We start from the raw sequence: 13,966 nt of genomic DNA on the forward strand, positions 1-13,966 counted from the left end.
GTCTCCATAAATGGCATCTTGGGTAGAATGGAGAGTTTCAGATTCACAATAGATGCATTAACAGACAACCAGCTCTGTAGCTGACTAATAAATTACATTTCCATGTCAGCGAGTAGGTATTTATTTTACAATTAATGATTCCCCAAATACAAGAACTTCTAAAGAACAGATAAAAGCAGCTGTAAATGTGATCTCGGAATAAATATCAGGAAAGGAAAAAAAAAAAGAAAGAAAGGAAATATAAGCTGCCCGCAGAGTTCCAGCTGCTCTCCCCCCCTCTTCCCCCCCCAGCTTATCAGCGTTCTTTTGGTCAGGCACATTTTGAAGTTGGAAGGCACATTTCCAACAGCTCTTGCCCTTACACATGGTTCTTGAAATATTGCAGACATTCTGGTTCCTATCAAAATAGTAGTCACTGTCACCAAAAATTATTCATTTCTTCCTCATCCCCTGTTCTCCCTCTGGCTCCTCTTTGGCATCTGTGCCTTCCATCCTGATGCTCAAGATGACACATCCTAATTACGGGGAGGCTGTGATGCTACATACTTTAATATGAGCTGAGTGGAGCCAAGGTCAGCCTGTGAGTTATGTGATCATTCTGCTCACTGGGGCCAGCAAAGCTTTCTTAATCCCGTACCTTTAATCCTTGCCTCCTCCAAACCAGTCACATTTCCATCTTATTGTTGCAGCTGCAGCGAGTTCCTTGAAACTAAACTACAGTTTTCAGGGATGGTAATTCCATCTTCCCAAGCTGATTCAAAGATTAAACAGAATGCTTTAGAGATTACATTCCCAGCAAGCAGCAAGGGCAATCAAAAAGTGGTATGTGGGCCAACAACAATACAAATTTCAGATGGAAAGGGGAACTGAAAAAATTCTTAAAATTAGAGGCGTTTGATTAAGTTTAGATTTTTGACACTGGTTATGGAGCTGCCTTCTATACCATAAAATATTAAACATTTTATATCACTTATTTCCTCAAAACCTGGGTTTCTCGGATAAGTGAGTGAGTGAAGCATATAGTACAGAGAACAGTTTTCTCTCCAATTCTGCTGCTGATCTACTCTGTGATCTTGAGAGAGCTTATGAGTTTTTCCAGAATATTTATGTATATCTCTTTAAACTTAGAATAAGTGCCTTTCATACCATGTGGTACCACAAGCCTGAATGCCTGATTTTGTGGCTTTAAATTGAAAGACAAATACCTACTATTGTAACAGTGTGATATCCATAAAAAGGGAAGGTTTCAGGTTCCCACCCCCCACCAAAAAAGGGTGGAGCTGAGGAGCAAGAAAGGATTAGCTCTAGAAGAGGACCTGGAGGAAGCACATGGGAGAGAGTCATGTGAAGAAGCTGCTCTTGCTTGTAGGCATTGGATTTGTATTGAGACATAGGGCAAGCGGAAAGCCCTTAGGGTCAGAATAGAATAAGAAAGGGCCTCCCTGAAATGTGGATGGAGCTAGAAGGAATTATGCTCAGTGAAATAAGCCAGAAGGAAAAAGAAAAATATCGAATGGTTTCATTTATAGCAGGAATATAGGGGAACCAAATAAGACATCAGTGTAAAAAAAATAATAACAGTACAAAACACAACAAAGCAAAAAAGGGCAATTATAAATCAGAGACATCCTGCATGGGAGGAGGCAGGAGAGGGATCAGAGGGAGGGAGGAGCACAGGGGACTGAGGTGATGGTGCATTGTGGAAGGAAACTATTGGGACTACACCTGAGGGGGTGGGGGGAAGCAAATATTGTTTAAAAATGAACAATGATGTAAAAAATTAAAAAAATTAATTATTAAAAAAAAAAGGGCCTCCCTGGTGGTGCAAGGGGTTGAGACGGCAGCCCTATGAAGCTAGCTGCAGCTACTGCAGCAGGAGTTCCATCCCCCACCTGAGGGGTGACCCACATGGTGCAACAGACTCTCCTGATCTGACTTGTCCACTGCTCCCCTCAGCAGTGTATTTCTGTCAGTTAGCCTGTTCTGTTCCCCACTGTCTCCTGTGAATCCTCTCACACACACTCCCACCCCACCACCTGCCTGAACTCCAGTTCTTGTATGCATAAATAAATAAATCTTAAAAAAAAAAAAAGAATAGAATAGGAAAATCCTTGGAGGAATAAAGAGGGCTCATAGACAAGGGCAACAAATTCCAAAGGGGACTAATCAAACAGCCCAGGACTAGAAGCAACAGGACATTTTGGGACTACAATGATAAAGAAAAAGGACTCCTAAGATAAGGGCTGGGACACAGAGGTTTAATTCTGGGCACAGAGACATTTAGACAGTGAGTGAGACCACTGAAAATTAACCAATTACAAAGAGACTACTGGAGCTTTAGAGTAGTTAGGGAAAGAAGGTATTCCTTAAGGCATGACTCCACTTCAGCTTCCTTGCCCCTCCCTGGCCAGGTTCCACCAGCCTGGGAGTCCCACTTTCTTTCTGCTTTTCTCCCTAATAAACTTTCTCTTTCTCTAAACAAATCTCTTTTCCCTTGCTTGCCTGAGCATCAACAAAGTTCCTGCTGCGGCTCCATGAGACACCAACCTGCGGTGGTCTATTGGCAGCAGCGACTCAGCACTGCCATTGCAGCCTGGGATCCATTCCTGGCTGGGAGACTAGGCCTGAAAACCTGAAATTACGGTATCAGTTCCAGGGTAATTCCATGGAAAGTGACACTTGAAAGAGACAGAGATGGGCATGAGAGACCTGTGGGGAGGCTGACAATGGCAGCCTTTATCTTGACTTGGGTTTTGATTTTGCTCTTTTCTTTCCAGACTTGCCTGGCCCCTTCTGTCCCTTTCCTATGGGTCCCCACCAGAATATGCCTTAGACTTGTGGCAAGGTTTTGGGCATCAGCAATCCTGCTTTGGACAATCCTGTTTGGCTGGGCATTTACCTACCAGGGGGTAGGTAACTTTGGGTGTTTAATTAGAAACTATTTTAACTATATTATTTCTCTTCTCTTTATTACACACTAATTGTATTAAAGCTCGTTTCCATTAGAAGTCTTATGTGCTAGAGTATATTTTGTCTTTATGCAGCAGATGGCAGAACCCATTTAGAGCGTACAGGTTTGGGGGTTCTGGGGTGCCCTTCAACCTGCCCACTAACACTATCACTAAGTCTTCCACAAAGATTGTGATTATTGAACTAAAAGATGGACAAAGGATTTGTTTTAGGGATTGTCAGGAGCATGCTGGTCATTAGGTGCTTAGCGAGCGATAATGGTCAGAATCTGTTGCATAACTTTGGAGAGCATCCACTCTACCCAGGCAGCCTCACCTCTGGCAGCTACCCTGGAGAAGGTGTGAACTTTGGCAATATCATTCTCATTGCGGGACTACCTTCCAGAATCTAGCTTTGAAAAACTGGTAAGTGATGGAGACTGGGAGAAGAAAATTTGGGATGAAGATCGGAAACTGGAGGTGGTAGTAGAAGTGATTTACATAGTTGTTAAACCAGCTATAGAAATGAAAAGGCCTTCTGGGCAGGACTCTTTAGCTAGGTCGGCTGCTATAGAAAGTATCTGGAGGCACAGACCCGAGGTGAGAATATGGAGATGGAGTGCCATTAGAGAATCACCAAATTAACCCAATCACACCCTAAAAGTGATTTATTTAACAATAGATAACAATTCTACAAAGGAATGAACCCCTCCCCCAAATAAGAATACTATGTTAGTACAATTTCTGCACTGGCAAAATGCAGCTCTCTTCCCAAGACTGCCTGCCTGTGTCTCTTTTTTTCACTTTTCCTTTCCCTAATAACCCTGTCCTTTTAAAATGTTGCCTTTGCCCGCCTGTGTCTGTGCAAACATCTTCCTTTCCTGGGTTAACTAGGCAAGTGCTGCCAAAAGGGGAATTTGGCTGAAACTTTTCTCAGAGGTAACCCAAGAATCCTACTCACTGAACCCAATATCTCATCAAAATGATCAGTACGAGTAGATTCTCTCCTGGTTTCCTCTGTCCCTGACATATCAAAATCAGAGGGTTTCGCCTCTTCTTTCTAACTGGCATCATACTATACCAGCAATATTCCTGACATATTTTATGGCCACAGGACCCAGCTTTTGGGGGGATATGTCCCGGAGCATAGTTTCTTATGGGAAGAGTGACCTGGGTTCATTTCCATCCCTCTGACCACCTACTATTATCTTAGACCTAATTCTCCCCCCATCTCCACCCCACCAACCACAATTTAATCAGTGAAGATTATTTACAGAAAGTAAGATGGGGTGAAAACAGACATACACCTACTCCCCTTGACCACTTGCCTGCCTCTGGGGTTCTCAGGAAAAAGTGGTGGGGTGGAGGAAGATAATTTTGGACCCCTGCCGGGTGCAAGCCAATGAGAAGCCCAACCCCCAGGGACCTGAGGCACTCTGGGTGGCAGACCCTCTTATTCAGGGCTGCAAGTGTGGAGGGAAAGGGGCAGAGCTGCTGCACAATACCATTTCCCAGAGCAGCCTCACCTCCTGCTTACTTTCGGGAGGAAAGGAGGCAGGAAGCATCTTTGCCCTCATGGCTAAGCCCAAACAGAAGGGGAATCTCCTCCACCGGCAAAAGTGGTAGGCTCCTTTGCAGGCATTACAGCTGCTCCCACAGTCTGCATGAGGGAATAAATGAGCTTCTGGCCTTTCCCCATTGCATTTCTCCTCCCAGTTTCCTGGGGGACAGGGGCGAAAGATGGGAATTCCCAAGCTGTGTGTACCCACACAGGTAGACACACATCTTTGGACATCCACCCCCACCCCCTGCCTGGGCATCAGCCCCTTCTCACCCCAGAAAGCCAGGACACTTCTGAATCACCTGAAGACAGTGGTGTGGGTCCAGGGAAGAAACCAGGTGAGTCAAAACTCAGAGAGGAGAAAATAGGAGCCTGTAAACCCAACTTGGGTGTAAGGCCAGTCTACTGGGAGAGAGCTTGGACAGACCCACTACCTTGGTAGTGCAGACCCAGGAGGGGAATGGCCTTGTTAGGGGGAAAGGATGTCCTGAGCTAATTCCATACAGGCTTTGTGGACTCCACCCCCACCCCAGACCAAAGCCATGAAGACATTGGGAAAGACAAATCCCATCACCACCAAAAGGAGGGTGGCTGGGACCTGAGGGTGGAGTTAAGCAGCCAGGTTTGGTATAAAAGCCAGACACGTGGGCCTTGAGGTCTCTCTCTCACTCGCCTCCTGGCTTCAGGCTCCTAGCTCGTGGCCAGCTCTCAGAGCACCATTTGGAAAGGGATTCCAGATCGGTGGATCGGGTAGAATGCATTTAAGACTTTATCTCCCACTTTTCTCCCTGAGCTGTACATTTCCTCATTTCCCCTTCCCTTGTGAATAAACCTTTTAGTAATCTTTTGTGTGTGCCTGCAGCAGGGTATTAAGTCCCTTTTAAGCGCACGGGTGAGGACCCACAGTCAGGCAACCCGTTTTTTATCGGGGCTGCCCTGTAACAGCCTGAAGGGTGCACGGATGCCGGCCCCATGGCTGGGCAGGACCTGCAGGGGATTTTCAGGAGCTGGGTTGTTGGGGTTTTCAGAGGTTGACTGGGAATGACCCAAAACTCATGCTGACTCACAGCCAGAGGTCACTCACCCCTCCAGCCTGGGACTGCCCCTGAGTGGTTCATCCTAATGCAGACTCAGGTAGACAGAGACTTAGGCTCCCCCTAGCCTCCAAAGCCAGCAAGGCCCGCTGTTCTGACTCTTGGGCCCCAGGGGGAAAGAACCTTGATAGCCTGTGGACTTTGGCCAAGTCAGAGACGAGTTGGGGCCTAATTCTCTGTTTGGCACAGACTGACATGTTGAAAGCTCTAATCCTTTGTCCTGTGGGTGGTCACCCTGATCAGGAAAACAGAGGCAAATACTCTGTCCAAAAAAAGTTATGTCTGCATAAATAATGGGGGCAGGGCTGGCAGGAGATGTTGAAGGGCATGGAGTTTGGAGAGACCCCACACAGGGGCTGAGAGAGTCCGATGAGGCTCTTGCTGGGCTGCTCTGAGGAGACATCTCAGAACCACAGGCACAGCCTTCTGGGCCCTTTGCACCAGGAGGAGCAGGAGGGGCTAGAGTAGGGGTAACACCCACTCCACCACAGACCTCCTGATCCTGACTTATCCTCTTTTTAGTTTGACCTTGTTAAGCTAGTAAATTAACTGACTTCTTCTTTTTTTTTTTAAGATTTATTTATTTATTTATTTATACAAGCACTGTGTACAGTCAGAAGCGCGGGAGGGTGAGAGAATTCACCAGAGCCAGAGCAGGGAGCAGAGCAGGCAGAAGGACCGAAGTACACTGCTGAGGGGAGCAGCGGGCAGCAGGAGAGGTCTGCTCGCTATGTGGGACCCTCCTCTGGTGGCCGGGGAGCAGCCGGGGATCGAACCGGCGCTGCAGAGGCTGCGGGCAGCTTCGCAACCCAGCGCTCAACTGCTGCACCACCGGGGAGGCCCAAATTAACTGACTTCTTTGTTCTTCAGTTCTGACTTTTACAAGGACTGTTGCTTATGTGGTATGATTTAAGATTGTTATTCCCAAATTTAAACTATTTTCCATTCCCAAAATTCAGTTTATATTAATTCATTTCTTTGTCTATACCCTTTGTTATGGCTTCCCTCCCTCCCTTTCTTCTTTCCTTGGTTCCTTTGCTTTTCTCTCTCATTTAAAGAATTCTAGGAAGAAATCCATTTGTCCCTTGATAGGTTGATGCAAGATGAAAATAGTGGCTTCATAAGCCATTTGGGCCTTTGAAACAGGGAAAATTATGCCTGAAGGAGAAGCAAGATCCTCAGGAAGTAAACTATACTGACTTCGCAACTCTACCCAGGGCGCTGCTTACACAACCTTATCATTTCTTTTTCCTGTGTACATAAAGTCTTTATAAAACTAGTTAGGATAAGCAGAAATTCAATTTAGCAGAGAAACAGAAGCAGATAGTGTTTGTTTATTGACAAGGGAGCAATCAGCCTTTGTTCACAAACTTATTAAACAGACAAGGGTTGTCCCTCCTGTTCAAACTATATTCTGAAGAAACAAGAAGTGGGAGGCCTGCTTGGTGGAGGGGGGAGGAGACCCTCCTCCAAGTTTTGGGGCAAACCCTGCATCCCTGTCTTAATATTTCCCTGCTTTTTTGACTTGGGCTCCCTGGTCCCTCAAACATCCCTGAGTCCCTTAAGAAGATCTGGCAACTCTTTCTGGGCATCATGGGCTGTTTTAAAATTAGTTTTTATTTTTTCCCCCATATCATAAATCTAAACAACTTCCAAAGGGGGGGTGGAATAAAATGAGCTTACTGGCTCAATATTAAACCATCAACGTGGATCTAATTTCTCTCCCATCACTCTCAGCATAGACATATGTGTTCCTGCAGAGCTGTAATCTGAGTGCACACATAGTTTCATGTTCTGCTTTTTTCACTTAACTTTATTCCACATGTCCATTTCCATGACTTGGCTGGTACTGCAGACTTAAAGTTTGTAATGACTACAGCGTATTCCATCTATTTATAGACCTCAGGTGAATGACCTTTTATGCGCCTACTGTGGGACTCTGGGGGGTTTCAGCCCAGGGAGAATCTTTAAGGAAACGTTCCTGGGGTTTCTTGGACCAGCTTTGCAAGTAGTGATAGGTTTTAGGCTGGTCTGGGTTTTTTTTTTTTGTTTGTTTGTTTTTAGAGATTTACTTATTTATGCATACAAGCATGGGGGTACAGGCCAGAGGTGCAGGTGGTGAGAGGATTCACCAGAGACAGGGTGGGGAACAGAACAGGTAGATTGACTGAAATACACTGCAGAGGGGAGCAGCGGGCAAGACAGGAGAGTTGTGCTGTGCCATGTGGGTTTCTCCCTGGCCGGGGATCAAACTTGTGCTGCAGTGGCTGCTGTTAGCTTCATAGGTTGTGTCTTAACCCCGTGTGCCACCAGGGAGGCCTATGTCTGTTTGTTTTTATGATTTCTCTGTCACAGTTCTCATTTTGTGTTTGCATGTGGATGCTATTTCTGGATGTGGTTGCTTTAAAAAAATATCGTATTTAGCTTCACCAGCTATCAGTGCAGTTGTTCTGAAATGCAATCAAGAGCCACTCTAAAAAACAGACAATACAAGTGTTGCCACCTGTTGATGGAAAATTTTCTACACTTGTTTCACTTGGGCCTTGCTGAGGACTAGCATGAAAGGAAGAGGAATTCTATTTTAATTTCCACAAACTAAATACTCAGACTTATTAACATAATATTTGCATTTTTTTCTGTTCCTTTTTAGGTCTTTTAGACCTTTTTTCTAACATGGGTCATTGGTTGTAAGCAAGTATAAATTTTGTTTCATTACAATTTGCATTAGATATATTTAAAACTTTTCCATTTGATCAAGGCTCCACATTTCTTTTAAATTTAAAAGTTCCATACATCAGACACTTTGAAAACCCATGGATAGGACATGTACTAGTGTTCTAAATGAAATGATGTCAGCAAACAGTCAGAGTTTGTCAATCCTCGGCGGAACCAATTTTAGCTAATTTCAAAGAGGAAAAATAGTTTCCATATTTCATTGAAGGGCTCCACCAATAAACACAATAGAGGATCACGGAGGAAAAGTTACTTTTCTTCAAGCTTCAAGAATGAGTACATCTGTGTGCGTTAAGAAAACAAATAAAGCATGCACTTTAATAGATCACAATTTATATAAAATGGTGAAAACCAAGAATCACAACAGTTTGTAACCACTATAAATACTAGAGCTCTAAATAATTAATACTAATGACAGCCCTCTCTTAGCAAGCAGCGATACCTTGCATGTAGTAGAGCTCAGTAAATTCCTTAATCACTTTATTAATTTCCTGATTTATTTTTAGCTCATTCATTCATTCAATAATTACTGCATTTTTATTATGTGCAGGTACTGAATTATATGCTTCAGAATGATAGTATGAATAAAACAGTCTTTGCCTTATCTTTCAAATGCAGAAATTAGAAACTGATGTGAGGAATCCCAGGATTCCCCCACGGGCTCTCTGAGTGTGGCCCAGTCCTGTCCCATGGCGATGAGCTTGATCCCAGTCTTGGGACTGCCGAGGTTGAGTCCTGTTTATTCATCTTCCCAGTAACTACCTGCTGAGCAGAAAATCCACACAAAGCACAATTTCATGAAGATATTAGGCTTTTAATATCAAAGTGTATATTTAAAAATTTTGGGATGAATTATTTCTTGTAGGTGGAAACTTTTTCTGGTGTCATAAACTCTAAGGCAAAGATGTTACTTTTGAATTCTTAAGAGATCCACTTGTAAGCAGAAATGACTAAATAAAAAATATCATTCACAGATACAGAAATTAGGAAAGCACCAGTCATGAAGTATTGGTATGTACATAATAGGAAATAGAATGAGACTAATTGTGGTTCAAACATTACAACTATTTTGTCATCTCATTTAATAAGAAGATTAGAAGTAGGTTAATCTAGGAATGATTTGATGACTCAGTGAAGCCCAAGGACCCAGGTTATTTATATGTCTCTGTTCTACAATGCTTAGATGTTGCATTTTTCCTCCCCATGCTTGTCACTATAGGTTACAAGGTGACTGCTACAGTACTTGGCTTTATAGTCTACATTCAGAGCAAAAAGAAGGGAGAAAAGGCACTACTAGTGAGTTCTCTTCTTTTGTCTGACTTAAAAAAAAAAAAATCAGAAAGCAAAATATTCAACCTAAAAGTACCCTCAGCAAACTCCCTCTTGTGCCTTAGTGGCTAAACCTTTGACTGCAAGGGAAATTTTCCAGTTTCTGTAGTGGGAGAGAGAAAGGGATTGGGAGTGGCTTCTGGATCCCCAGCAAACACTATCCGCCCATCAAATGCCTAGTGCAGCTCAAAATGCTTTTGGGCCCTCACCAGTTATAGCAACTTAATGATGCAGGATTCAACTTTCAATAAAAATGTGATGATATTCTCTATGCCAGTCCCCTGAAGATATAGCAGTGGATAGGACAGACACAATTCCTGCCCTTGAAGAACTTGGAGTCTGAAAGGGAAATTAGGCAATAAACACACAACTGAAGTAAGTATGAGTTTGTCATTCTCGGATACTAAGAACCTCATTAAGATTTATCCCCAAACCTAATCACACCAGGCCCCACTAATACAGAACTATCTATGAACTCGATGTAGCTGGTATTCTTTTAGCTTGATGTACCCACTCACACACTCAACAAGTCAGCCCATTTATTTCAATGGTGTATTTAAAACACAAGTATCACACTTAAGCCATTTTTGCAGCTTCTCAGGTATGTTCTTTGTCGGTGCTTTTATATTAAACTGGCACTTCCCAGCTGTTTGCATCATTTTAGGAGCCCGGGTGCTGACAAGGCAGATGAAACAGTGAGCTGAGGCTGAAGCCCTTTGCTGTTTTAACTTCAGCCTCTTGCCCTGTCTTTCCAGGGCCCAGAGGAGGTGGCCAGGCAGTGAGCATGGCTGCAGGCCAGCACAGGAGCCTGGGGGGCTTGCTTAGTGTACATGGTAACTTTTGGATAAACTGGAGCTGCTGGAAAAATCAGAGAGCAAAGCCCCAGTCCTGGGAAAAGCCGTCAATGGACTTCACCAGGCCCAAACAACGGCTGGGCCACTTGTGGCAACATAAAAGGCCTACATCCTGGCCATGAGTAATGTACTCTTGGCAGCTGTTAAAAGAGGCCTAAAACCCCACTGGCTCCTGGACCCAGCCGGACGGGCCAGGTGCAAGCTGACAGGAGAACTATGTTGATTCTAAAGGCCAGAGATGTTTTTTTGAGGTTTGACTGTTTATGTCTCATTACTGCTAATTTCCATGAGTTTGCAGGCTTCATTCTGTCAGCTCCATCTCTGGTGCAGAAATCCATTTACACATGAAGGCTATTCACTAACCTACTCCACCCCCAATTTTTTGTTTGACGAGAATCATTTCTGGGAATATAACAATCTTCATGTGGAAGGTTCTTAAGCAATTTGAGTTTGGGCTTGTGGGTCTCTCTCCTTTGAAGTCTCTCACTGGCCTGAGACACATTTGAACAGGGTTTACCTTTTACTTTGGAGTGCTTGTCACTATTAAGCAGTCTGTGCAAATACATAAAGTATTAGCTTTCTTTCATACAGTTAAAAAATTCAGTGGAAAAGGATCAGATTAATAAAATCCTTACAATGAAAGTACCATGTAGGATTGACAAAAAATATGCAAGAAACAAATAACATTTCAAGGCCATTTACCATTCCCTCTTTGGACCTCATCCATGTAGCTCCTTCCTGGCCCCTGGCTTTAACATTGTCTATCCTGAGAGACTTTTTTTAGTTTTTTATTATGGAAAACTCTAAATATATACAAAGAAAGTTGAATAGTGTAATAAACCCTCCTATATGGATCATGTGTTGCTATTTCTACATTACCTATACCTCTACTCTGTCCACCCCATTCTTTTTCTTTTTTGTTTTTTAAAGATTTATTTATACAAGCACTGGGTACAGTCAGAAGAGCGGGAGGGTGAGAATTCACCAGAGCCAGAGCGGGGAACAGAGCAGGCAGAAGGACCGAAGTACACTGCTGAGGGGAGCAGCGGGCGGCAGGAGTGGTCTGCACGCCATGTGGAACCCTCGCCCGGCGGCCGGGTATCAAACCGGTGCTGCAGAGGCTGCGGGCAGCTTCGCAACCCAGCGCTCAACCACTGCGCCACCAGGGAGGCCCCCATTCTTATTTTTCCTCACAGTTTTTAAGGTAAAATTTAGTGACATTGAAATGCGTAGTTAACTGTACAAATTTGCCAAAGGATATGTCACCCATATAAATCACAGCCCATAACTATATAGAATTTCCATGTCCCCAGAAAATACCATCATATACCTTTCTCAGTCAATCCTCCCAGTCAAGCATCCATTGTTTTTATTTTTTGACTTGTTTTAGAAATGACAAAAGATTATTCTGATATGTGTCCCTGAATTCTAAGTTTCCAAAGAGCCAGCTTATCTGCTGAGACAATACATCATTCCTCATTTACGGGCAGATATTAATGGATGTATGCTACCCCTCTCAAATCAATCCCAATTGGCATTTCATAGAGGTCTTAGGATATATCGACATTAGATCCAAAGAGTCCCTCCTTCAGGATGAGGTCTTGTGGTCATCTGGGGTGAGAGAGAAATATGGGGGGGGCCCTCAACTCTTAGCCCTTAAGACTGTTGTGCATCATGCTTCTAGGGTAAAATACAAGACTTTTACACCAATATACAGACACATCTTGCTTTAGGAGTCTTGGCTTTCTTCCATCAATACCAGGGTTTGTTCTAACTGCTTAGGCCATCTGCTGGCACCAGCTCCTCTGACCCTTTCTTCTGCCTGACACAGCTATTACCTCTTACTTTGAGATCAGCCCTGACATGGCTGACAGACGTCACTCTTCATGTTCCAATGATCAATTTCTCTGCTGAGGCAAGGGTTTGAACATTGATAAATGCCACCCAAAACAAAGATTTAGATTTTTTTCTACAATTAGTATTAAGTTATTGTCTCTGAAGCAGGAAAGCTAACTTTTAATGTAGTTCTTGGCCTCATAGTAAAGCCATGCCTCAGCAAAGAATAAAAATTATTTGTTATCTATTATTTGGCAGGCTCTCAATCAGCTTCTGGGCTCAAAAGTTAGCAGGAAGATGTGCCTGAAGAGCTGACATCTATAAGTCACTTGGCAGGGCATTGACCCTTCTGATAAACTAGAGCTTCACTTTACTGGAGGAGTCTTGAACATGCCTTTTATTACAGCTAGAATATGTTGAGCCTCTCTTATGGACTAGGCACTTTATATACTTGGGCTCTTCTAGTGCATTTGAAGGCAGTCATTTTAGTCTTCAGAGGAAAGGGGGGGGGGTGCAGAAGAAACATATTGTGCATAGGTGTTATACCTGACATTCCAGTCATGAAGTAGATATGATTACTGTCACCTCTTTACAGCAGTGAAACTGAAAGTTAAATGAGTTAAACAAGTAAGGTCTTTAGAACAGTGCCTGGTCCACAGAAAGGACTACATAAACCTTTACTTGTGTTATTATAAAGTAACTAACTTACTCAAGGTTGCCTAGTTAGTAAGGAGAAAAGAAGGGATCTCAAGCTGGTGGCCTTACCTTTACCACACTCCTCCAGGCATCCTTTCTGAATCCTGAGACCCAGAAGACATGGCTCAAAACTTGGGCTCAATTCCTATATTTGGCAAGGGGCGGGTGGGATCTGGAATGTACAACAGGACGGGACAGGCTTCTGCCGTGATGGATGAGAAGTCTGTCTCTGGATTCTGCTTTCTGGAATAAAATCTGCATCGTTGTCCTCTTTGAAAAGGCTATGTGGGTACATCCGCATGTTGCTTAGCATCCTGGTTCTGGTCAACTAGATGACTGTTAAAGGACAGATTTATATGCTAGATATTATTCCTAGGAAATCAAGTGCTTTAAATATTTACTGAGTACCTATTTTGTTTGGGGCAAATTTAAACAGATTCTCAGAAGGGTGAGTAGTTCAGCAGGTCTCTGAAATAATCCTACTATGACCTAGACACTCTGGTATCCATCTGTTTTCAGATTTCATCTTCTGACCATCTCTTGTTAGCTCCCCACTCTGCAGCCACACTGCCATCTTCCCTTTCCATTGGATACCAAGCTCATCTCAGGACCTGTGTAGCCCAAATGTTCCTAACTTAAAGCTGCTCATGGCTAGGTTCTTCCCATTACTCAACTCCAAAATCCCCATCCTCAGAGAGAATAATATTTACTAAATAACTTAGAAATATTCTCCTCCACTCAGCTTTTTTAAAAAAAAATGACATTGCCCTGTTTATTTTCTGCCTACTACTGATACCAAAGTGGATATTGCAATTACTTAGGAACTTATAAGAAGGGCACAGACCTCATTTTGCTTATTTAATGCTGTATCCTTTGAGCTTTGAACTGTGATTTCAGTTAGTATTTGTTTTTACA

General features: G+C 43.4%; 1 protein-coding gene across 1 annotated transcript in view; it reads left to right on the forward strand.

Moving 5' to 3' along the window:
- Positions 1 to 13,966, forward strand: part of STK3 (serine/threonine kinase 3) — a gene marked incomplete at its 5' end in the record, with an annotated part of 334,603 nt that overhangs the window by 12,762 nt on the left and 307,875 nt on the right. The window contains 2 exon segments of the mRNA XM_084230531.1: positions 3,355 to 3,548; positions 4,296 to 4,570. Coding sequence (XP_084086657.1) covers positions 3,355 to 3,548; positions 4,296 to 4,570 — 469 coding nt within the window.

Source organism: Talpa europaea, assembly GCF_964194135.1.
Source record: "Talpa europaea genome assembly, chromosome: 3".
In the NCBI taxonomy this organism is placed as follows: domain Eukaryota; kingdom Metazoa; phylum Chordata; class Mammalia; order Eulipotyphla; family Talpidae; genus Talpa; species Talpa europaea.